This window comes from Diabrotica undecimpunctata, chromosome 5, assembly GCF_040954645.1.
Source record: "Diabrotica undecimpunctata isolate CICGRU chromosome 5, icDiaUnde3, whole genome shotgun sequence".
Lineage (NCBI taxonomy): Eukaryota > Metazoa > Arthropoda > Insecta > Coleoptera > Chrysomelidae > Diabrotica > Diabrotica undecimpunctata.
Window position 1 is genome coordinate 68,279,780 of NC_092807.1, and position 24,254 is coordinate 68,304,033.

Consider the following 24,254-nt stretch of genomic DNA (forward strand, 5'->3'; position numbering starts at 1 on the left):
GTTGGTATCAAATCGCTCAACATATCAATGGCGACAATATCCAGTTTCTTCCGCGCTACGACGTTTTTTGTGACGTTTTCATTTTTGAAGTTCCTACTTTTATACTTCTGACATGTCACACAATTTCGAGTCACCATGACCGGTGTCATCGGTGTGTGACCATGGTAGGGGTACTTTGAAACGATGCGTGCGTAGCGGCGAAATATGACAAAATTGGCCCTACCTTTTTACGCATAAATTTTATCAAAAATATGTACAAATACATATTGCGTATTTAATTGTGCTAATAATAGCAAAAATAGTAAGTGTAGTTTTTATAGGTTCCCAAAGATTACATATAAATTAGAGAAAAGAAAAAGATGGATCCGTGCTATTAATATGAAAAAGTAAATATCACATAATTCATTTTTATGCAATTGAAATAGGAAAAATTTAAATAATTTACCTTAAATGATATTTTATAAGACTTCAAGCTAACTGCAGAGTGCCTGATGACTTTAGCTTTTATATTATAACTTTTACTATTACTGTTTTTAAATATATGCTCTTTCACGTGAAAAACTTGATTTGTCAGTACTAGTTTTTTCCCTTTCTTTTCCGTTTGTGGTTGAAAAGATATATTATGATGAATTTTGAGAAACCCAGTTTTTAATACTACATTTATTTTGTACATAAACTAAAAAAATATAATTAAAAAGTTAATTATTAATAATTGTCAATTTCGCATGTATTTAACAATGTCAAACATATGTCATATGTTTAACCTGAAAATTGCTAGGTCCAAAACTGTCATATGAAGGCGGTAGGTGTCGCGTCAGTCACGCACGGAGCGAATAGTCCTGTCGACAAATGTAGTTCTCCCTGAACATAAGCCACACCTTCCTGCTTCCAATATGTCCGTTGTCACAGTGTAACTTTAAAAAAACTTCTTTTGCCATCTGCTCCATGATTACATATAGTTCTTTACCATCGACCCTCTTAAAATATAAGTTATCTTCTTGTTCAACCCTTTGCTTTTCTCTTTCATCCAATTTTTGTTCACGTGTGTTCACTGTCCATAATATTTCTTCACAAAATTCTGGATTCTCGTCTATAATTGCCATTTCTTCTCTGTCCTCATCCTTTATTTCTTCTTCTGTTGTTTCTCTATCTTCAATTTCCATTTGGTATTCCGAGCACCACGTTTCTACTCCTTTCATTTCTCTTATGATAGCTTCCTTTTCTTCCGGCTTCCTTTCTGTTTTATCATCGGCTGCCAACAATTCTTCTGTACCTTCTATTTCCTGTTTTTCTCTGGTCTCCACCTTGTTTTCCTGCTTTCTTTTTGAACTCTTCTTCTTTTTATTCCTTCTCTTTTTCTTTTCTGATTGATTTTTTTCTTGTACTTTCGGCTTATCCTCTACAGTCATATTGATTTCTTTATGTTTTTCCTGTTCATTTATCCTTTGAAAAATTTTTTTCCTATCTATTTCCTTCTCTTCTTCTGTGTTGTCTGGTTCTGCTCTGATTTCCAGTTTATTTTCCGAAAAATTAATGGTGATATGTTTTTCACTCAATTCATCAATTCCCGCTATCATATCATGATTTAAATCTTCGATCACCACACATTGCATAATATAGAATTGGTCTCCCACTCTGACCGTACTCCCAAACCTTCGTTTACTGTCGTCAATTTTTTATTGTTTGCACCCACTAAAGCAACCCTAGGAATCTTATACACAAATCTGTCCAAATTTAATTCTTTTACTAGTTTTGTATTGATTAACGATATCTCCGATCTAGAATCAATCAAAATTTTAATCGCTTTATGTTTTATAAAGGCATCTAAAAATATTGGATTGGAATTAGAATTTTGTCTTTCGTTTCCCGCCAACTGTATAAACTCTCTCGGGTGACAAAATATACCGGAGAGTTTTTTACTTTTGTTTAGTGGATGCTTTATTGAAAATCCTGTCTGGATTCATTGCATACATCTTCTTCCTCGTTTTCTACTCCTACATGATTCATCTCCCTTCTATTTTGTCGTTGGAAGCTATGATTATTTCTACCGTCCCTTTGTTCGTTCGTATTCCTATTCGGAGGATTTTGTGCAGCTCTGTTCCTGTTGTGATTTTCATATGTTCTATTTTGTGTGTCATTCCGGTTATCATAATTTTGTTGTCTAGTGTAATTGTGGTATTCTCTTGGCCTATATTCATTTGTTGATCGGGGATGTCGTTTTCTCTGGTCATAATTTGCTTGGTACCTTCTTTCCGGTCCATTGTATTTGTCATGTTGTCTTCTGTTTCTCATTTCTCTTCTTTTCGCTTCTTTTAATTGAAGGAATTGGCACAAACTATCAATATCTTGATAGTTTCTCAAAATCACGTGATCCTCCAACGTTTCTTCGAAATGTCTGCTTATCATTTCTACCAGTTGTTCGGTAGAGTATTTGTAATCTAGATATTTTGAATTGTTAAATATCTGCAAAGCATATCTTTCTTCAGATATTCCCATTTTCTCGTGATATTTTCCATTCTGTAGCCCTTGGTTGATTTCCCGCTGTTTATTTTCCCCCCGGAAATAATTGAGAAATTTATTTTCGAAATCTGTCCAATTTTCAAACTCATCTTCTTTGCTTTCATACCATAACGCTGCTTCTTTTTTCAGATGGTTTCTAATTGTTTCTTTGCAATCTTCAAAATATCTAACATGTTGCAATTTAGTTTTCAATTTTTTAACAAACGGTACTGGGTGTGTTTTTCTAATATCCCCGCCAAATTGTATTTTCGCCTCGCTTGTTCCATGGACGATAACTTCTTTTCTCTCTGCTCCTCTTAGTTCAATTTCTGCAATGTGATTTTCATTTTACTTTAATCTCCTTTCTACTTCTTTCCTGTCTTCTTGTAGCGCCATTTCAATTTTTTCTTCTAACTGATCTAATTCCTTTTTCTGGACAATCTTGATTTCCTTCATCTTGTTTTCTACTTTCTTTTCCTGTTCTCCCATTTTATTTTTAATTTCATTAATCTCTTCTATTTGTTGTATCAGTTCTTTCTTTATCCCCTTAACACATCCTTTAATTTTCTGTTCATAGTTTTCCAGACGCTGCTCTATATTGCTCATTGTTTGTTTCGTTTCTTGTTGATTTCTATTCATTTTCTTTGATGTTTCATTCATTGTTTGTGTCTGTATTTGCATCATTGCTAATAATTTTTCTAACATCCCTGTTTCTTTCTTTCCTCCATTATTGTAGCATTTCCTTCATTATCCGATCCTTCTTCAACAATTGTTTCCTCTTCTCTGTTATCCTCCTTCCTTTCTTGCATTTTGCTTTGACTCCTTGTGGTCGACATATTGTTTCTTTTCGTTACTGTTTTTGTCCCCGCCAAATGTGAAATTTTACCACACTCTATATGTTGCAGAACACGACAAATATGTCTCCCCAAATTTAATAAATTTCCACGACAAATATCAAATATGCAATCCGTAACATTCAAATAATTCAAAATAAATACAAATGTACGATTGGTAAAGAAAATAAAAATCAAATAATTCAATAGCAGTAAATATCAACTAACTACGATCAATCAATAAATCAAATTTTTATCCACTGGAAAAATTGTCAAAATACTTTCAAATTCAAATTCCCTCAATGTTATTTTTTTATCTCTGGATCACCTGTACTTATTCCGGATCTCTTTCCCTACCATCATACGTAAAGCTGCGATATTTTCAAGCCACCACGTTTTGGAAGCCAGTTAATGTGATATTAAAAGTCAGAGGTGCGCCAAGCAATTAATTAGCTAATTAATTAATTAATTAAACTTATTTAAATGATGCAATTATGATTTTATCACACTATTTAATTCTCTTATCTCAGGGTTATATTCGTGCTTCAATATATATGCTTTACATATGATAGGTAAGGTCTAAGGAATACCGGAATAATAAACATATATGATACAAAATTATATATTGAAATAAAATTCACACTCAAATATCTTCAACAAAAAATATCTCATATAATGATTATCAAAATTTTGTTCTACGTACGTGAACCTTCAAAAATTAATGTTATATACTATATAAATTAAAATTTCAAATCAAAATTGTTGTTCTATATCTCCTGATAAATATTTATATCTTTTCTGAAGCAATTAAAAAAAAACTTTGTTGATAAAGAAAAACTGACGAATGGTAAAAAAAAACTATCTCTCTGATGATGAGTTGTCCAAATCCTTGTTTCTTGTAGCCTACACTATCTATTCTTAGTAGTTCCCTAGGTAATCAGCAATCTTACAACAAATTATTGCGAGCCTCTCGTGTTCAATGATCTCCTTCAGATGCACGTATCGTTCAAAAAGATGCTAGCCTCTTCTCCTCTCGATAAACTGAATCTCTCGTGCTTGCCTGAACAGTGACTCTTGGAATATATAAGTAGAAAAGTATAACTTACAATATTTTTCTGGATCAGCTTCCGTCAGATACACTAACTCCAAGAAAACTCACAAACATTCACTTCTAATGCTTACTATCACTTGGGAACCACCAGAGAACAACGACTGTTCGCCTTGCACCTTTGGAAAACAACTGATTATCTTTTCTTCCTTAAAAATCTAGCTAAACTCTCATTTCTACATAGCTATCCCACTTTTTTTCAATCTCCTCCAATCACAGTTCGTCACACTTATCCCCATCTACCATTTAAAAAACAAACAACAATTTTACCTACAATTATAAATTTCCTAAAAACTATTAACATGCTAATCGGTTTCTACAAATTCTTAAGAACTAACGGAGAAATATAATTTTTAAATATTCTATCCTATTGTCTTATTCACTGTACAAGTCCATTTGGAAAACCCGGACGCATTGTTCATTTCACTTAAGCTCATTCACGTCACTCGAATATATTTTATAAAGAAAATAATTTATGCATATCTTAAATTTTGTTTACTACAGGTCATCCAGGATAATGGGTTTTCATTTCTTCGAAATATCTTTTATAGTTTATTAGTTGAATTACTTGAATTAAATTTTGTACCTTGAAATATATTAAGAGCAAATCAATATTATTTTCAATTTTACATAGCATAACAATATATATATATATATATATATATATATATATATATATATATATATATATACAGGGTGAGTCACCACTAACGAGACGCAAGATTACAGCGAAACGGTAAAAGATTTTTAAAAAATTTTAAATTTATAGTTTGAAGGTTGATAAGGGCTACATTTTAAAATTATTTTGAAATATACAGGGCGTCCCAATAAAGTGCGACGTAACAAAGTTATATTTTTTCTTATGGTACACCCTATATTTTATTGCATTTTCTAATTGTCGGCAAATAATAAGGTATAGTTTCATAAGACTTCCCTATACCTATGTATAGAGTGTTCTGAGTTATTTCCAATTTTCTTAAAATATAAAATTTTAAACGAGGACTCATTCTTAATTTATTTAAGCAATTCTAGTAAAATCGCATTTTCAAAATCAAAAGAATGGCTATTTTCTTTGATTTTGAAAATGTACAGATTTTGGAAAAAGAACCAAATTACAACAAAAGATGCATATTGGAGATGATTCACATAAAAAAAGATCCCAATTCCATCAATAATAAGACTGACATCAAAGATCTTTCCAATATGTATCATAATTTAATAAATTGAGTTGTTTTTTAAATGCACTATGGCAGACTTTTAATATACAACCCTGAACCACTCATACTTTAAGATATCTGCCAGATGTCATCTGTCAATGGCAGATACCAATTTTTAATTCATGTTAAACTTTTTAAAAAAGTGTAAAGATGAAATTTAAATGTAAAATGTAATGTTTAAAGTTTAATAAAGTGCTTATTGAATATTGCAAATTTGCCGAAACGTTTAAACAAAATTTTAATAGTTTTATTTACATCAGACCGACAAACTCAGGAAGTAAAAAAGTTTCTATTTAAATATTCACGGTCAGGAAATAACAAACCATACATACAGATTGAACGAAATTAAAACGGAACATACAATTTAATATATGTCTGTTTGAACTGCATTTGAAATAGTGGACCAATATAAAACTTGGACAAAAATAAATCCATACCCGGTGATAGACATTGTATAAAATATCGTTCAACTATCTGTCTCCTTTAAAGGAAAGAGGAGCTTGCCTAATAGTCGGAGAGATAGAGCCGAAATTTGAACTGATCAGTAATATGACATTTCTCTATTGGAATATATTCATTGTAACTGGGTTAAGACTTTGCCTTACAGGCGGACGCCCCTCGTGGTACAGGGGCTGGCTATACAGGGATGAAGTTGTAATTTTTTTCGGAAAAATAACGATCGATAATATGGCTGAAAATTTGCCCAGAGTAAGATCTTGGTATAACTAGACGAAATCCCAAAGGGCGGACGCGAGAGTGGATACATAAGGGGTGGCGGACAGGGGTGAAGTTGCAATTTTTTGGGGAAAAATTAACGATAAGTAATATGTCCGCCATTTTCATGGCTCATTATTTAGCCCCTAAAAACTCTAAATCCAAAAGAGCAGACAGCTGGGTTGGTACAGAGAGCCATAAAACGGGGTCAAATGTACCACTTGCCTGCGCATTTTAGGGCTCGGTAACAATTTTCAAACTGATTTTATTATGATATTTTTATACCGATTGATTTGAAAATTTGTATGCTCACTTCTGTTACTATTCTGAAAAGCGTCAAGTAGAGTTTTCCTCAAAATTTTCCAAAAAAATTTCCGTAAATGAAAATTTTCGTAATTTTTTTAGATAATTTAGATTCTACAAATTAGATTCTAATTTGTAGAATCCTTTCGATTTTCTGTCAGTTATACCATGATTTTTTTCCAAAAATTTTCAAACGATTTTTCCGATAAGAAAAAAAAATTTAGAAAAACTTTAAAAATTTCGTCATTTTTCTCACTCTCATTGATGTCATCACATTCATCATCTTCGTCACGTTCACTTTCAATAATATCACATTCATTATCTGCTTCATTTTCAATCACTACTTCTCGAACTGATTCTGGCATCTGAGGTCCACTAAACCATTTGAATTTATATGTTTCATCTTCAAACTCCCAACCATGTTCTTCAACAATCAATTCTGTTGGTACTTTTTTATGAGCATTTGTCCAAATATTTGAAATATAATGAGCTCGCAGTAGATGTTGGTGTAATTCATCTTGACATGGTGGTAAGCTTGAAGCATCGAAATTTTTTAGTTTTTTTTTAAAGGCTCGTTCGCATCATGCAAATTATACTGCCGGTTAAATAGTGAAAATCTAACATCGTTTACTTTTCTTTTTGGAATTGTTCTCGTTAGTCCTGTTCCATATAAGTGACATATGAAAGTTTCTAAGGTTTCAAAAACTTCATTACAATCGAAGTCAGTTTCACCAAGTTGGATAAAAGCATCTTGATACTTATTACATTTAGCGCATGCGTCTAGAATTACTGATCTAAATGGAACGCGCATCATTATTATTTTAATATTTTAAAATAATAATGATGCAAAATTAATGTCCAACCAGAATTTGTAAAATTATAATTAACTAATGAAAAAAAAATTCAATCAATTTGAAAGTTAAAAAAAATATTGAAAATATCTACAAAGTAAATTTCAAAACTTAAAAAATTGATAATTCCACTATTAAATTGATTTTTATTAATAATTATTTGTAAAATGTTAAAGGAATTCTACAAATTGAATTTTACCTATTGATAAATAGAAATAATATATTTTGTATTTGAATATTAATGTAATAATAAATCAAATTTTTCTTATATCTGAACAACCATTATTTATGCAATATAAATTTAAAAACCTTTTTATTGTAATAAAAAATAAGTAAAATTACTATTTGTTATACCAAAAATATTTAATAGTTAACATTATAAAATTACTTTAATTTAATAAAATATCAAATATCAAAAATTTATTCAATTAAAAATTAATTCGTAAAATATTTATATTTAAGAAAAAAATGTGATTTGTAAAGTAAATATGACTTTAGTTTAAAAAAAAAACATTATCATAATATCATTTTAAAACTACAAAATATTCTATAAAAGATTCAGACGATGACGTAGAGTTTTATCAAATGTTTTAGAAAAGTTTTTCTTATTTTTTTTTTCTTATAGGAAAAATCGTTTGAAAATTTTTGGAAAAAAATTCATGGTATAACTTACAGAAAATCGAAAGGATTCTACAAATTAGATTTTACCTCAAAAAATTACGAAAATTTTCATTTACGGAAATTTTTTTGGAAAATTTTGAGGAAAACTCTAATTGACGCTTCTCAGAATAGTAACAGAAGTGAGCATACACATTTTCAAATCAATCGGTATAAAAATATCATAATAAAATCAGTTTGAAAATTGTTACCGAGACCTAAAATGCGCAGGCAAGTGGTACATTTGACCCCGTTTTATGGCTCTCTGTACCAACCCAGCTGTCCGCCCTTTTGGATTTAAAGTTTTTAGGGGCTAAATAATGAGCCATGAAAATGGCGGACATATTACTTATCGTTAATTTTTCCCCAAAAAATTGCAACTTCACCCCTGTCCGCCACCCCTTATGTATCCACTCTCGCGTCCGCCCTTTGGGATTTCGTCTAGTTATACCAAGATCTTACTCTAGGCAAATTTTCAGCCATATTATCGATCGTTAATTTTTCCGAAAAAAATGACAACTTCATCCCTGTATAGCCACCCCCTGTACCACGAGGGCATCGAGCAAAAAGACAAAAGAGGGAATGTAAAGGTAGTGGGGGCAAAAATATTGTTAGACAGGAAGTGCCATCTTGAGAGGCCAAATTAAACAAGAAAAGAGAGTCTTTCCTTGTTTAAGAAATCAAATTTAGTTGGGTTATGTTATTATTTGTACCAACTGTCACATGAAATATTATTTATATTGAAGTTTTTTAACAATTGTTTCACATTTTAGACTGTTATCGTTAATATTTAATTAAAATTTTCTCGTCTAAGACACATTCTGAAAACTATTTTATAGCTACTGTTAATAAGGGTCGGAAAATTTAAATTTGGCGCATTCGCATTTCCGGATATGTCCGCCATCAGAGGCCACTTTTTTGGTCGCCTTTTCATAACGATTAGATTCCCTCTTTTGTCTTTTTGCTCGATGCACGAGGGGCGTCCGCCTGTAAGGCAAAGTCTTAACCCAGTTACAATGAATATATTCCAATAGAGAAATATCATATTACTGATCAGTTCAAAATTTCGGCTCTATCTCTTGGACTATAAGGAAGCGATAAGTGGTTTGACAGCATAATAACTGCTTGTGTAGACTAGTTTTCACAGTGATTCTAGGCAACCTATTTGGGGGGAGTTTTGACTTGTTCTTGAATGAATTCAGAATCCAGCAGCCCGCTGAAGTATTGGATTTTTATAATATAATTATTTGACAACCTTTTGTTGGCCAACCACCTAGAGCGGAGTTGAGCCGAAATACATTGATTTCGTATGTTCCGTTTTAAATTCGTTCAAACTGTATATATATATATATATATATATATATATATATATATATATATATACATATATATATATATATATATATATATATATATATATATATATATATATATGCGTGTGTGTGTGTGTGTGTGTGTGTGTGTGTGTGTATGTATATGATCATTTAAGTCAGATAAAATCTTGTTTTAACATCACCTTTTATATTTTTAGCCTTTTGCAGAAATTATGAAATTGACAGATATTCAGGAAGGTATCATCGTGCGATGTATTCAACAACTAAATGAAACTATTATGGACGTCAGGGATGCTGCTAGAATTGTAGGAGATCCTGAACTCAAAAATAAAATGGAAGAGGCGTCTACATCCATAAAGAGAGACATAGTTTTTACCGCCAGTTTGTATACATTAACAGATCCTGTTTAGATAGTTTTACAACATAAAAAACTAAAGAGAAGATTTTTTTACAATATTAAACATCTCTATTAGAGTGCATATAAAAATTGTTTACAAGTTTGTAACTAATAAACTATCTTTGGATACGTTGTAAATTATTCAAGTTTCTAAAAAAATCTTGAAATATATTGAGGATACACATTATTTTAAGTTTTTTTGTTTAGTCTTTAGTAGGTTTAATTTGACTTATTTTTACGACTTATTTTTAGAAATCATAAACATGTGTACCTACCCATATATTTTTTATTAGATCCTGAAAATACGCGAGGGCCAAAGTATATAAATTAAAAATATGTTCATAGGTAATTGATATGCTTGACCGTTTTGTTGCCTGCCACGCGAAGTCGAAGGTAGATATGTATTCTTGTCGAGACGTAGTAAATGGGAAATTCGCATTCTGTTTGTCTCCAAACCTCAGAGGAAAAACAACAGGAAGCACAGAAACAAAGTTTTGCATTTGTGATATAAACGGTAATTAAATATGAATTAATGTCAATCTATCGATACTGACATATATTTTATTTTTAACTAAAAAATTGTTTTTTAACGTCGTTCTGCAAAATGGTTTGTATTAGCAAAAGTGATAATAATTTAAACAAAAGATCAGAAATTCAAAATCTAAGCAAAATTTATAATTATATTCTTTCTTTGTAATTTATATATAAAACTTGTAAAAATGTCACATTTTGATTTAATTTTCCATATATCTGTTACATTTTTTCAGACATCTGTCAATGGTGAATAAATCTTCTTCTTTTTTGTTACTAAACAAAAAAGAATTTTTAAACAAAATTTAATTTTTGGCAATATAATTGTCAAAAATAAAAATTTTAAGTTAGCATTTATGACATTGAGGCTTATTTGTAATTGGTTGCTATTTTAACTTATTTATAAATTCAATTGTTTTTGTATTAAAAAAATGTTTTCAAAATTATACTAAAAATTTCAGAGAAGCATTTATTAGATTAGGACATTTTTATATTAATTATTTTTAAGATGTATTAGCAGCAATTTTTATTTACTAAACTAATTTTATTTGGTAAGTTAACAAAAATTGTTTTTTCTTTCTAGTTCAACCTTGTAAGATATTTTGTCTTTTTTAGCAGCTCTTGATAATAATTGTAAACACACCCTTTAAACATAGCCCTTTTATTGACTCCAACCCATCCAAAACAGTTTATTTGTGTAACGACACTGCTTTAAATTAAATAGTTTAATAATTAATGGAGTTGGGTCACTTTAGCTCTAATATAGTATCAGTATGAATAGTACATGCGTGTAATAAAATCAACAACATACAATAAGAATAAGAAAGGTATTAACATTGCTATCGTAAATTATAAACTTTTATTTATAATAAGTTACAAAATACTAAATTTTACTCATTTAAGTCTTCAGCTTCACCTTCCCCCATATGGAAGATTCCTATAATATTCCTTATATTCTTCAGGGATCCAGTCTAACATATTTATCAAATCATTGTACTTACTATTATTTAATTTTTTCTTCTCGTTTCGAAGCAACGGTAATTCCGCAGGAATTTGGCATACCGAGCGATGAACATTTCTGTTACAGTCAACAATTTGAAAGTGTTCATCCGAAAAGGAATTTTTAAAAATTCTTAATTCTTAGACTTAAATTCCTGTAACTGCATGACACTTACTCTAAATGGGTTTTTAGTCCTACAAGTTTTTATAAAATTAGCCCAATCATTACAAGCAAATATTTCCGAGGATGATAAATGTTTTTTCCTCTCTCTATAATGCTGTGTTCGCCATCAACCTCCAGGTGTGTGCGGCCGCGAAGTAGAAATTTATGACTTCTTATTTCAATCCCTGGTATGTTAAACACCAGCCAGAAGTACAAGATTACCATCATCATGGTCCTATTCTGGCCTGAACAATTATATGACCATATTGTTAGTTCCTTGGCACCTGAGTTATGCAAAAAATTAGTAGCCCATTTCAACAGGTATGAGGCCATTTCATTACCTCCACGTCCTCCTCTTACCTCATCCCACAAAATACACCAGGTAGAATGATTTTCTTGATCAGTTTTAACTTTTTCTTTTTTGGCATTGCACAATGTACTTTTCTCTAAGTTTAACAGTAAATGAATCGCAAGTGTCACATGTATCATTACATGGTGGATGAAAGGAGTAATTAAATTCTTCATTGAATACTTGCCTAAACTGCCAATCTTTTGCTGGAATCTGCCGAAAGGATTGATATTCTTCTACGTATAGGGAGTACATTTTGGAAATGTTTAAGTGGCCACCTAAATAATTTTTTTTTGTTCGTTCTCAACTATAGTGTGACTGGTACGTTGGATACTTTTTAATGTGTTCTCTTATACTCTCCACAGTAGCCTCCGATGATTTATTGGATGGGGTATGTCGTAACTCTGGTGTTATAATACCAGAATTAAGAGCTTTTTTTAAAGCTGTTTTAATGAAAGTATTCGAAACTGAAAGAGTATTTAAGAAAAAAGTTTTGCACACTTTTATATTCTGATTATTAGATGTCAGTGTACATGTAAAAGTATTTTATTTTTCTTTTCCGTCATTGATTTGGTTCTCGGTGATAGCTCGGTCTACGAGCAATGTCCTGGGATTTTACATGCGAAGCAACATATTGTCTTTTGCAATCCTAAGTTGTTTCTTCATTCCAAAAGGCATTAAAAATATGTCGCTTCTGAGTTTATCCAATTTTGTGGAGCATTGGTTTCAACAGTTTCGACAAGCAGGCTTCATTTGTTTTGCTTGAACGGATTTTCCTAATGATGAAACGTATTTTTTTCCAGCACATTTTTTGGATTTCCTAAGGTTTTTTTTTTCACTGCTTTTCACACCGTACTCGCTTTTTACCTTTTTGTACACCAGTATTTTCTACTGTAATTTCATCATCAGAATCTATATCCGAGTATGGAGCTAATGATGGTAGAGTATTCTTGGTAGGCTGTTGAATGGGTTCCGCATGAATTTCTGAGTCAGAATCACTCGGAATAAAGTCCGGATCTGCATCTGAATCATCTTCATTTGTTTCACTGCGTCCTATAGGAACCACGTCAATGTAATTTTCTTCTTTACCAACCAGTAAGTAATTCAGATAAACCATCAGTATTACCTGTATTACAAGAGAATATGTTTTCTTCCATCAGTGAAGTTGTATCTTCATTGGGCAGTGCATTTAGTTCACTATTCCTTGCATGTGTTTTATTTTCCACTAAGCATTCCATCATTCTTCTTGTTCTACTGTTAAACATAATAATTTTGGATTTGTCCATATTACAATCAAACGATAAAAAGAATCTTGCACAAACAAATAAAATCACATTTGAAATAATTTTGTTTGCTTATGAGAGTTCAACGGTTCTACTATTTTTTAATTTGAATAGTTTAGTTAGGTTAGGATTTAACTTGACACAACATAAACAGCGCTGTACCTAAGCAAAACTAATTAGAACCATAGAAACCCAACTCCAAGATAGGTTTATTTAAATAAACTTTTTTGAACCAAAGTAACCCATCTACCAATTAGGTCTATTTGGCTCTAAAAATCTAAAAATAAGTTTAACTTGGGGTTCTTTAAATAACTAAATTTTCCCTAATTTTATGTATATGGAGAAAGGTTTATATGGCTCTTATAGAATAAGAAACAAGCAGTTCATTACTGTATATATCCTATATTAGACAAAAATGGAGTTGGATTAGTCTGGCTCTCAGGTACAGCATTGGTGTCTTAGAAAGTATTTAGTATTTATTTACATATTTTACATTTATTATTTTTTTACTGTATTATAATATGACCTTGTTTAATGATATATTCTAACTACTTATTTACTTTAAAAGATTACAGTATATTATTTTTCTTCTATTCAGTAAATTCTCATTGTTAAACCGGCTAACACGTGGCAATCTGTTTTTAAGTTCAAAGAAATTGACTTACTTGTCTTTGTTATTTGTTAACTGCCTCGAAAGCACAGAAACCGCTACAAAATAGTAAGTGTTTTTTCTTTATACAGATAACATCAATGAGTTAAGCCAGGTATATTCGTTTTTTTCAGTTTTTTCAATTAATTGCAAATTTATTCACAATCAAAATATTGCATTTTCTTTGTTATCATTCTAATCATTTAACCAGCGACCTCAATAAATTTTATACAAAACAATTAAAATAGAACAACAAACTGTTGCAATAATCACAATCTAAGCACATTCCTTAAATTTTCAATAACCAAAAGTATGCCAAAAATATCTCTGCTAAAAAGTAAAAAAGAACCAATAAACTTCTACAAATTAATGCATTGTGAAAGTTTGGCCTTAATCCAAGCTAAAAAGTAAAAAAGAACCAATAAACTTCTACAAATTAATGAATTGTGAAAGTTTGGCTCTTAATCCAAGTAGGGCTGCTCTAGAAAACTATCAGTGGCAAATTTATCGATAAGCTACAAAAAATAAGTAAACAAATTATTTATTGTAAAACGATTTATTTACCAGATCATACTGTTTACAAAGGTTTAGTAAATTACACATAAACGTCACTCAAGTAAATGGTATATTTATGTACACTCATGGACAAAAATATGGAATATTTTGAAATTTTCCAATTATTTTTGTAGTCACTATTATTTGAAAATAATTTTAGATTACTATTGATACTCATATAGTAGGCTGATGTATTCAACAGGTTTAAAATATTTTTACCTTTATTCATCGGTTAGTGTCATTCGTATATTTTATCATAAAAAACCTTTTTCACGCAACGGAAAAATCATACTAATTCGGTTATTTTGAGTTTAATTTATTAAGTTTAATTAAATATTGTTTCGATTTAACTAAGTTTAAAACAAGTATGTCACCAATTCGACGCTGCGATGAAGTCCAAGTAGCACAGATTGTAATTCTGTATGAAGAAGGATCTCCACAAAAAAAATCTCCATCATTTTTTTTTAATCTATATTTTTGATAATGTTCATTTAAACACGTGGTTTTTTTTATTGAAAAATGATCATATTCACTCGCAAATAACTCGATAAGTATTGACTTTTTGTGCAAAAACTGTATAAAATAAAAGTTGCTTAGAATTATTCAGTTTATTCAATTCTGGACTTATTTTGAACGCATGTTTTTTCACACCCGAGAAGGGGTGAAACTTACCCCCATGGCAAAAGTACACATCGGCACAATATCACTTTTTTCTTTGCCGTTAGCTATGTATATGCCAAATTTCATGTTAATCCAAGCGGTTCTTTAGTATTTACAGCAAAAACCGTGAATAAATGGACTAAAAAGGAAATAAAACTTTTCGAAACATCAATAAATTAAAATATTGGTTTCTCTTACCTTTATTAAAGTGATTATCGCAAGCTATTTTTACTTTTGGTTAACAAATACTTTGTTTTTGGATACTAAAAGTTCACTACACACTACAAAACTTAATACTAAACACTTAAACTAAACTCTAAAAAATAACACGACCAGTAAATAACTTAACAATAACTATAATATATAACACACAATATATTAACTTAAAAAGCAACACACTACAATTTTAATTTAAACAGACTGGCAAGTTTGGATCTGTAACATGAGAATCTGTCTGGCTTAAGGCAATAAATTATATTTAATAGTCTCTTGACGAATGAGAGGGCGAATATCAACACGTGCATGTGTTTACAGATGGGAATTTGCTAAATGAATATACTTTAGAGTGAAATAACCTTATTTACCTATTATTAGGCATTATTTTTTTCGCAATTTTCTCCGCACAAAAACTTAAAACTTGTTCATTAAATATTGTTAAAATAAACTCTTTTTCACAATAAATGACTTGATTGACCAGAATTTATTTTGAAAAAACAAAAATTAGAAAAATCCAAAATTTTCGATATTTTTGTCCATGAGTGTATAAAAATATCCAAAATGGATTATTTAAAATTCATCAAAAGTTTTCGGTCCTATCAGACCATTAATATGAGTGAATCTTGATAAAACATGTGTACAGCCACAAAATGTATATACAATTTTTAGTTTAATTTATAAACTGGAACATTCAAGATTTTTGCTACTATAATGAAGTGACAGCACGCATGTTTTGATCAAGACATGATGGTCTAAAAGGACCGAAAACATTTTTCGAAAACAAAAATACCTGTACATTTTACAAAAACAAATTTTTATATGACTCTTCTTTTTATTTATTAAATTACAATATTTATAATACTACGTTTTGCTTCACTGGTCAATAACCCAAAGAATGTTTACTCCTGCTCGTCCAAGATTAATTCTTCCTAACATTCCATGCTCAATTTTATTAACTTGATATATGAAAAATAATATACTGTGGAATAAATTGTTATATCCCTAAAAATTAAGAAAAAAATTATTTTCATGTTTAATTACAATTTTAATTAAATAGAAAATAAGTAAACATTTTATAGATAATGTATGAGTAATATATCTTTCTAGAGTATTCGATGAACCTTAACGGCCTGTGGGGATGTGATTCTCGGACGAGATCGGCTTATAACGAGGTAATTAGTCTGCCATTTCAGTTCTCGTTATAGAGGGAGTCTGCTGTATTATATTATATATATATATACATATATATATATATATATACATATATATATATATATATATATATATATATATATATATATATATATATATATATATATATATATATATATATATATATATAGTAAAATGTAATGGCATGTCTCGCAAAACAGAAAACCAAAAAAGATATATCGATGGAAGGCAACCGTATATACGTATTTCTGACTATTGGTCGTCTTCAGTACGGTGCAGCCAAGTTAGAAAAGGAGCATGTTAAGTTGGGAAAGGATCACTACAGAAGCAATGCGACCAATTTGTGGCATTAGAGTTACCTATCCCCAGGTAGCTGTAGCTAGCTTATGACATTTTTCGTACGTCATTGGAAGACCTACAATAACGCTGAAACATCACTGTTACTTCTAAGAATTTACTTCCTACAATATAGAAACTTTAGTATAGTTCAAGCACCAAAGCACCATTGTATACAATTTTAACACGGCCAGTTTCTAATCTAACAAAGTAGTCTGGTGTGTTAAAAGATAAAAGTAAAATTCTTTTAAAAAACTGGATTTGAATTTTCTCCACAATGTCGGAGTCACCAAATTAGCAACAATACTTAACTAGGGATTCAAAAAGATGAACTATGGAGGTGCAATAACAGATTTTACTTCTTATAACAAGTGGTAAGACAGAAACGATGGCTAGTCTTGCTTTTGACGTTATTGAGACTACTATTTCTCGAAATACACTAGAAAAGGTGAAAACAACACAGAGATATACTAAAACAATTTTTAATTGAAGGTGATTACTTGGCGACATCGCACTTAAAGCGACGAAATCATATTCAACTTATCAACGTTGCAGGGGCGTACCAAAATAATATTTTAATTATTTATTTAAACACAGTAAATTAATTTTTATTGTTATTATAGAGGACCTAATACAATACTTCAAAAAACAGAAACCTTTGCAAAATATGTACTTATTTTTTCATTATACTAAACAACCTGAAATTTTAATATACGATGTCGTTATTACACTTCATTCTGTATTTATAGAATTACTGTGTGCTGTAAACGGTATATTTGTTTTTTTTTTAAACTTGATTTGAAAGTTTCCTTGGGTTTATTTGTTTTATATTTCATATAAATTAAAATAAAGTAAGCTAAACTATTATCATGTGAATGCGTGTATATTGTAGTGCATTTTTCAGTAAATTCTCGAAATATGAAAGGAAGATGGCACTAACTACTAAAGAGTTAATAGCTTTGTTAGAAGAAGACAGATTGTGAAAATGCTGATTCACTTAATGTGGTTTATTTGCCGTCGGAATCAGATGAAGTTTCCGATGTAGGAGACATTAATGATAATATTATTTGTGAAGAAGGAATAAAATCGGATATTGCAGGTACATATGAAATACAAGTAATTGGGAATTTTGACGATTCTAATTATGATATTCGGATATTACTCTGAACCGCAGATAAAACGTCCAAAGAAAAAAACAGGCAAAAATAGTAAATCCAAATTTGTCTCAAGTTGGGTAACAACAGATACTCCTTCGTATTCAGTAGTAATTCTACATCAGTCTGATTGATATTTAGACAATATAAAAGCCAATCATGGAGGCAAGTTTATATTTTTTCACTCTTTTTTGATAGACAAGTAATTGAGAGCATTCTATATTTTAGAAATATTTATGCATCGCAGAATAACCGCGTACAAATACAAATAATAACGTACAAATAATGGGAATAAGCGAGACAAAAAAGATAGGGAAAGGACACATCAATATCAATGAGAAATATAGTCTATATTATTCCGGAGTACCACAGGGTCACAGAGCAAAAGAAGGAGTCGGTATAATAGTTAATAAAAGAATCAAGAATAACAAACTACGAAGCAGTATCATCTAGAATAATCACAGCCCAAATAGAACTAAAAGACAAGATAGGAATAATACAAATATACGGACCAACAGAAGGTAATGAAGAAGAGATAATGATAGAATTCTACAACGAACTCCAAAACGCATTAGACAAATTAAGAGAGACAAGAGAAAAAATAGTAATCTTAGGCGATTTGAATTCAAGAGTAGGTAAGGATATTATTAACAGGGGATTAGGATGCATTGGACAATATGGGGAAGAAACATTAAATAGAAATGGAATTAAAATGCTGGAATTCTGCCAAACCAATGACCTGATAATAGGAAACACATTCAGTGAACAAACCATTAACGACAAATATACATTTGTGGCTGAAGAGAGAAATGCGAAAAGCTTAATCGACTATATAGTCTATACGAGAAACCTAGAACAAAATATAAAAAACATCTTAACGGAAAAGGAACCCGAACTGTCTACACAACACAGGATGGTCACTGCAAAACTGGAGGATGAAAAAATGGAGGAAGTGGAAAGAAAAGAGTACAAGAAAGTAAATGTAAACAAACTAAAGATAAAAAGTGTGCGAGAATTTTAGACGGAGGAAACTAACAAAAGACTGAGACAAATAGAAACATGGACAATGGAAGAAAGATGGAATACATACAGTGAAGTATTAAAGACAACAGCAACTGAAGTGTGTGGAATCAAAAAATATAATAAACAGTTAAAAAGGACAAGGTGGTGGAATAAAGAAGTGAAGACAGAAATAAAAAAGAAGAAAATAGCATGGAAAAAATACCTCGAAACGGGATTAGAAGAAGATAAAGAAAAATACTATAGACAGAGACGATTGGCAAAAAAGACAGTCACACAAGCAAAAACAAAAACATGGAAAGAATTTGGAGAAGAACTTCAGGAAGAATATATAACAAATAATAGAAACTTTTGGACGACAATACGACACATAAGGCAGGGAAAACGAAAGGAAATAAACGCAGTAAGAGATACTTCAAACCAAATACAAATAAGCCCAGAACAAATAGCTAGGGTATGGAAAGAATATTATGAGAAAAAATTTGATACCGAAGTGATAAAGGAAGACAATATAATCAATGAAGGCGAAGAAAACACAGAGCCAGAGCAAATAAGTAGAGAAGAAGTGATAGAAGGATTATCAAATATAAAAATAGGCAAGGCAGGTGGAGATGATGAAATTGAACCGGAAATGGTAAAATACATGGGAGAAGAAGGAATAAACTGGCTATGGAAAATATATAAAGAGGCGTGGGAAAAACAAACAATCCCTAAAGACTGGCAGAACAATATCATCGTGCCAATATACAAAAAAGGAGAACATGTAAACTGCGACAACTATAGGGCAATATGTCTGTCATCGGTGTGCTTTAAAATATATACGAAAATAATAGAGAAGAGACTGAGACAAGAAGTAGAAATGGTATTGGGAGAAGAACAAATGGCATTTAGACCGGGAAGACAGACAAATGACAACATATATATCATTAGAAACCTAATAGAAAGAAGCATAGATACGGGGAAAAAACTAGTATTAGCATTCATAGACCTAAGAGCAGCATTTGACACGATAGAAAAACATATTATAGGGAAATGCTTGAGGAAAATTAACGTACCTAATGCATTGATAAAAATTATAGAAAGTACTTACAAAGAGGTAAAAGGAAGGGTACAAATAACAGGGGAAAGATCGGAAGCATTTAATTGGAAGAGAGGTATTAAACAAGGAGATAGTCTCAGCCCTTTGCTATTCATAATAGTAATGAACGAATTGATAAGAAACACTAGAGTCAGAACTAATCAACTACAGACAATAATAGGTTACCGCAGATTACAACCGGTAACAATAGAGTCCTTAATGTATGCAGACGACATAGTACTAATAGCAGATTCCGAGAATAAAATGCAGAAACTAATGGATATATGGGTAGAACAAATAGAAGAACTTAAAATGGAGATAAACGAGGAAAAAAGTAAGATAATGATAATCAGCGGCAAAGGAGATAACGAAGATAATCAAATAAAGATAAAATGTAAAAACTCAGAATTGGAAATAGTAACAACTTACGAATACCTGGGAAGTATAATAACTAATGATGGAAAAATAGAGTGGGAAATAACAAATAGAGCAAAGAAATCAAACAAGTTATATTATGCGTTAGCCCCAATAATGGGAAAAAGAGAACTTGCACGAGAAACAAGAATAAAAATATATAACACAATAGTGATACCGACTGTGCTCTATGCAAGTGAAAACTGAACAATTCTGGAAAAACATAAGAGCAGGATAAACGCAATGGAGATGAGACATCTAAGAAGGATAGTCGGAAAGACAAAATGGGATAGATTAAGCAACGAGACTATTAGGAGAATGGCCAACCAGGAACCGATAATGAACAAAATAGCAAAGAGACAAATGAACTGGTATGGGCATCTGATGAGGATGCAATCCAATAGAATAACAAGAAAAATGTATGAAGCAAAAAACATCGGAAAAAGAAAAAGAGGCAGACCAAGAAAAAAATGGATACAGCAAGTAGTAGAGGCGGGAAAACTTAAACAAAAATCACTCGAGGAATTGAAAATAATGGCAGGAAACAGAAAAGAATGGAAGAGGTGGGTAAATGGAAATTAAAATAGCTAGCCCAAATCCGACACCCTGTTAGGGTAAAAGGAAGGGGAGAAAGAAAGAAAGGAAAGAATAACCGCCAAGAAATTTATTGGCATATGTATATTATCTGGTTCACACTCTGCTTCAAGTTGATATGTATTGGTCGAAGGATGAGGATAAAGAAGTGCATATTTTAAGAGAAAGCAGATCCGACATAGATTTCGTTTAATCAAACATAAAGAAGAGAAGATAATAGTGAAGAAACCGCTAAATCAGTGTCAAACTTAGTACATGGACGGCAATCTAAATTTGCTTTACCAGATGAAACCAGATTCAACAATATTGGCCACATTACAAAAAGAGACGATAGTGCAAGAATGTCGGATGTGTAAAAGTAATACTATTTATTTATGTAAAAGGTGTAGAGTGCATCTACCCCTCGAATGGTTCGAAAATTTTCACCTTAAAATTTAATTTATATTTAAGATACGATATGTTCCTTTATTAAAAATTGTACTATTTTTCCTTGAAAATGAGAAAAAAATCTTTTTGGTTGTAAATTAGTCTTAATTTATGTGTTTTTAATCCAATCTAATAAATTAATTGTCAAATTTCTCTTTGTTTATTGTATCAGTCGTTAATGAGTTAATACTATAAAAAGAATAAACTGATCTCAAATTTTCTTTACTTACCTCAAAACTATTTTAAAGTTAATAATAAAAGTCTATTTAATAAATATATTCCCAAGAAATAGAACACGCTACGCCTATGCACATATAAAAGGTGGAACGAATAAACTAAAATATCATATTTATCTCATTCCCATTCTTTCTAAGAACGTAAATATATATAGACCAGAGAAATGTTGATAAGTTTACTGATGCTTCAAACTATTTAATGAACTTGTCGAACTATACGCTGGTGAATCACACCAATTTGTATTGTTACGGGGGCAAATTTTTATGGGACTATCTTAATTTTTCACTTATTTACATGGGCGAAGCATACACAATAAAAATGACCCCGGTAAGAATTTACTTCTGAGATTTTACATGTTTGCCGTTAGTACTTCGTTCAATTTGTAGATTAGTCACCTTTAATTGAAAATTGTCGGACTATAGGTGAACTTATTAGTGACATTGATTGTATGATTTTTATACAAAAATTCTGAACCTATATACTTAGTGTTACTTTCTGTGTGTTTATTTCTAATTTATTTAAGTTAGCATAACTATGCAAAATATTGAGTTTACTTCTGATATATATTTCCGAGTCTGCGAGGATAACAATGTCATCTGCATGCAACAACATTAATAGTTCAGTATTTTCATCTATAGGGATGCCGTGGCAGCCTTCGTCTTTGAAGTAATACTTTATGTTAAGACAGAAACATTAAGAATAAAAGAGGACTTAATACTTCTGCCTGAAGAACTCTTGATTCTACGAAAAATGGCGATGTGTAAGAGCCATTTGTTCGGACACGTGTAGTGGCATTCGCTTAAAAATTCTGCAATAAACCAACAACACGTCAACTGACAACAGCTATACAATTTATGCCATAATAAAGAGTGGTTAACTTTATCAAACGCTCATTTAAAGTCAACGAATATACAAAAACCGTTTTCGAAGCCATATTTGTATAGCGGAGGAAAGTGTAGGAAAAAGGAAACATAAACAAAATTCTTACTCTAAAAAAGCGGCAACACTTTAAACAATTTTGCCACACGCTGAACTGTCAAAAAATTTGAAGTATTCCCTTTATCAGTTGCGTACAATTGTCTAATATATTTAATTAAAATTATTATTTTGTGGAATATTAGACTTAAAGAGTTATTTTATAAAATTTATATTGTTAATAATAACAAATGTTTTTGGTTATTTAATCAATATAATTCTAAAATTCCCAATATAATGATGATTACATTTTTCTGATTATTATACCATGTTAACTCCTATGAAAGCTCGAGTATTTCCGTATGTGATTCTTATTATTAGCTGTGTTAGGAAAATTTGAACTCTAAGGTTGACGTTCTGCAAATTTTAAATATAAGTGACTTCACTTTATATAAAATGTGACGTGCACGCATTTTTATATGAAAAATACTATATATAAAATGTGCATAGAAACTTTATAAACAAATTATTAACGCAATGCCTCTGTAGTTACTAGGGTTTTCCTTTGATCCTTTTTTATGTATGGATGAAGGAACTTTACCAGCGGAGTGGAATAGCGGTATTATTGTACCATTACATAAAAAAGGAAATCAGTTAGAATGTGGAAACTACCATGGAATCACGCTGCTGAATGCAGCATACAAAATAATGCCCAACGTCATTTATGAAAGACTTAGACCACACGCTGAAAAAATAGTTGGCAAATACCAAAGTGGCTTCTGTAGACAGAAGTCAGCAATAGACCAGATATTTGTTCTGCGACAGATCCTCGAAAAAACAAGTGAATATAACATCGACACACATCATCTCTTCATAGACTTTGAAAGCGCATATGACAATATAAACCGAGAATTCTTAATAAAAGCAATGAAAGAATTTAATTTACCAAAACAACTAATAGAACTAATATTGTTCTGAAGCTATTTTCTTTTGGCATTTTAAATTAATTACTATTTAAATGGGAATAAGCCACAATTAAAGGTTAAAATACGTTTATTGACGTTTCAATTTCCACTTCGGAAATCGTTCTCAAAATACAAACATTAGAACGATTTCCGAAGTGGAAATTGAAACGTCAATAAACGTATTTTAACCTTTAATTGTGGCTTATTCCCATTTAAATAGTAATTAACTAATAGAACTGATAAAAGAATCTCTAAAAGTAGAAAGTAGAATCCGGATACAAAATGAATTAACGGAAACAATAGATGTGAAAAAGAGACTACGCCAGGAAGACGCTCTATCATGCATCTTGTTCAACATCGTACTCGAGAAAATACTGAGGGACACAACAGTCAATACACGAGGAACAATCATTAATAAAAGCGTGCAAATACTAGCATTTGCAGATGATGTGGACATAATCGCAAGATCAAGAAGAGAAATGATAGAGGCATACAACCAAATAGAACGAGCTGCACAAAATAGTGGCCTTAAAATCAATCAGACCAAAACAAAATATATGCAGGTTAAGTAAAAACGCAGAAATAAGGCAACCACAAAATATAACAATAGGAGAATACAACATA

General features: G+C 30.8%; 2 protein-coding genes across 7 annotated transcripts in view; one reads left to right on the forward strand and one right to left on the reverse strand.

The window, feature by feature from the left end:
- tst (superkiller complex helicase subunit twister) overlaps positions 1–15,911 on the forward strand; it is a 626,755-nt gene extending 610,844 nt beyond the window's left edge. For all 3 annotated transcript variants that reach the window (XM_072532052.1, XM_072532051.1, XM_072532053.1), the window contains one exon: positions 9,714–15,911. In XM_072532052.1, the coding sequence (XP_072388153.1) occupies positions 9,714–9,926 (213 nt within the window). In that variant the 3' untranslated portion in view covers positions 9,927–15,911. The remainder of the gene's footprint in view (positions 1–9,713) is intronic.
- The window catches only part of LOC140441371 (transmembrane protein 209), a 322,551-nt gene continuing 312,780 nt past the window's right edge, over positions 14,484–24,254 (reverse strand). For 2 of the 4 annotated variants that reach the window (XM_072532054.1, XM_072532055.1), the window contains exon 9: positions 14,492–16,320. In XM_072532054.1, coding sequence (XP_072388155.1) covers positions 16,192–16,320 — 129 coding nt within the window. In that variant the 3' untranslated portion in view covers positions 14,492–16,191. Of the gene's footprint in view, positions 16,321–24,254 lie in introns of all 4 variants that reach the window. The other 2 variants (XM_072532057.1, XM_072532056.1) reach the window with 2 other exon arrangements.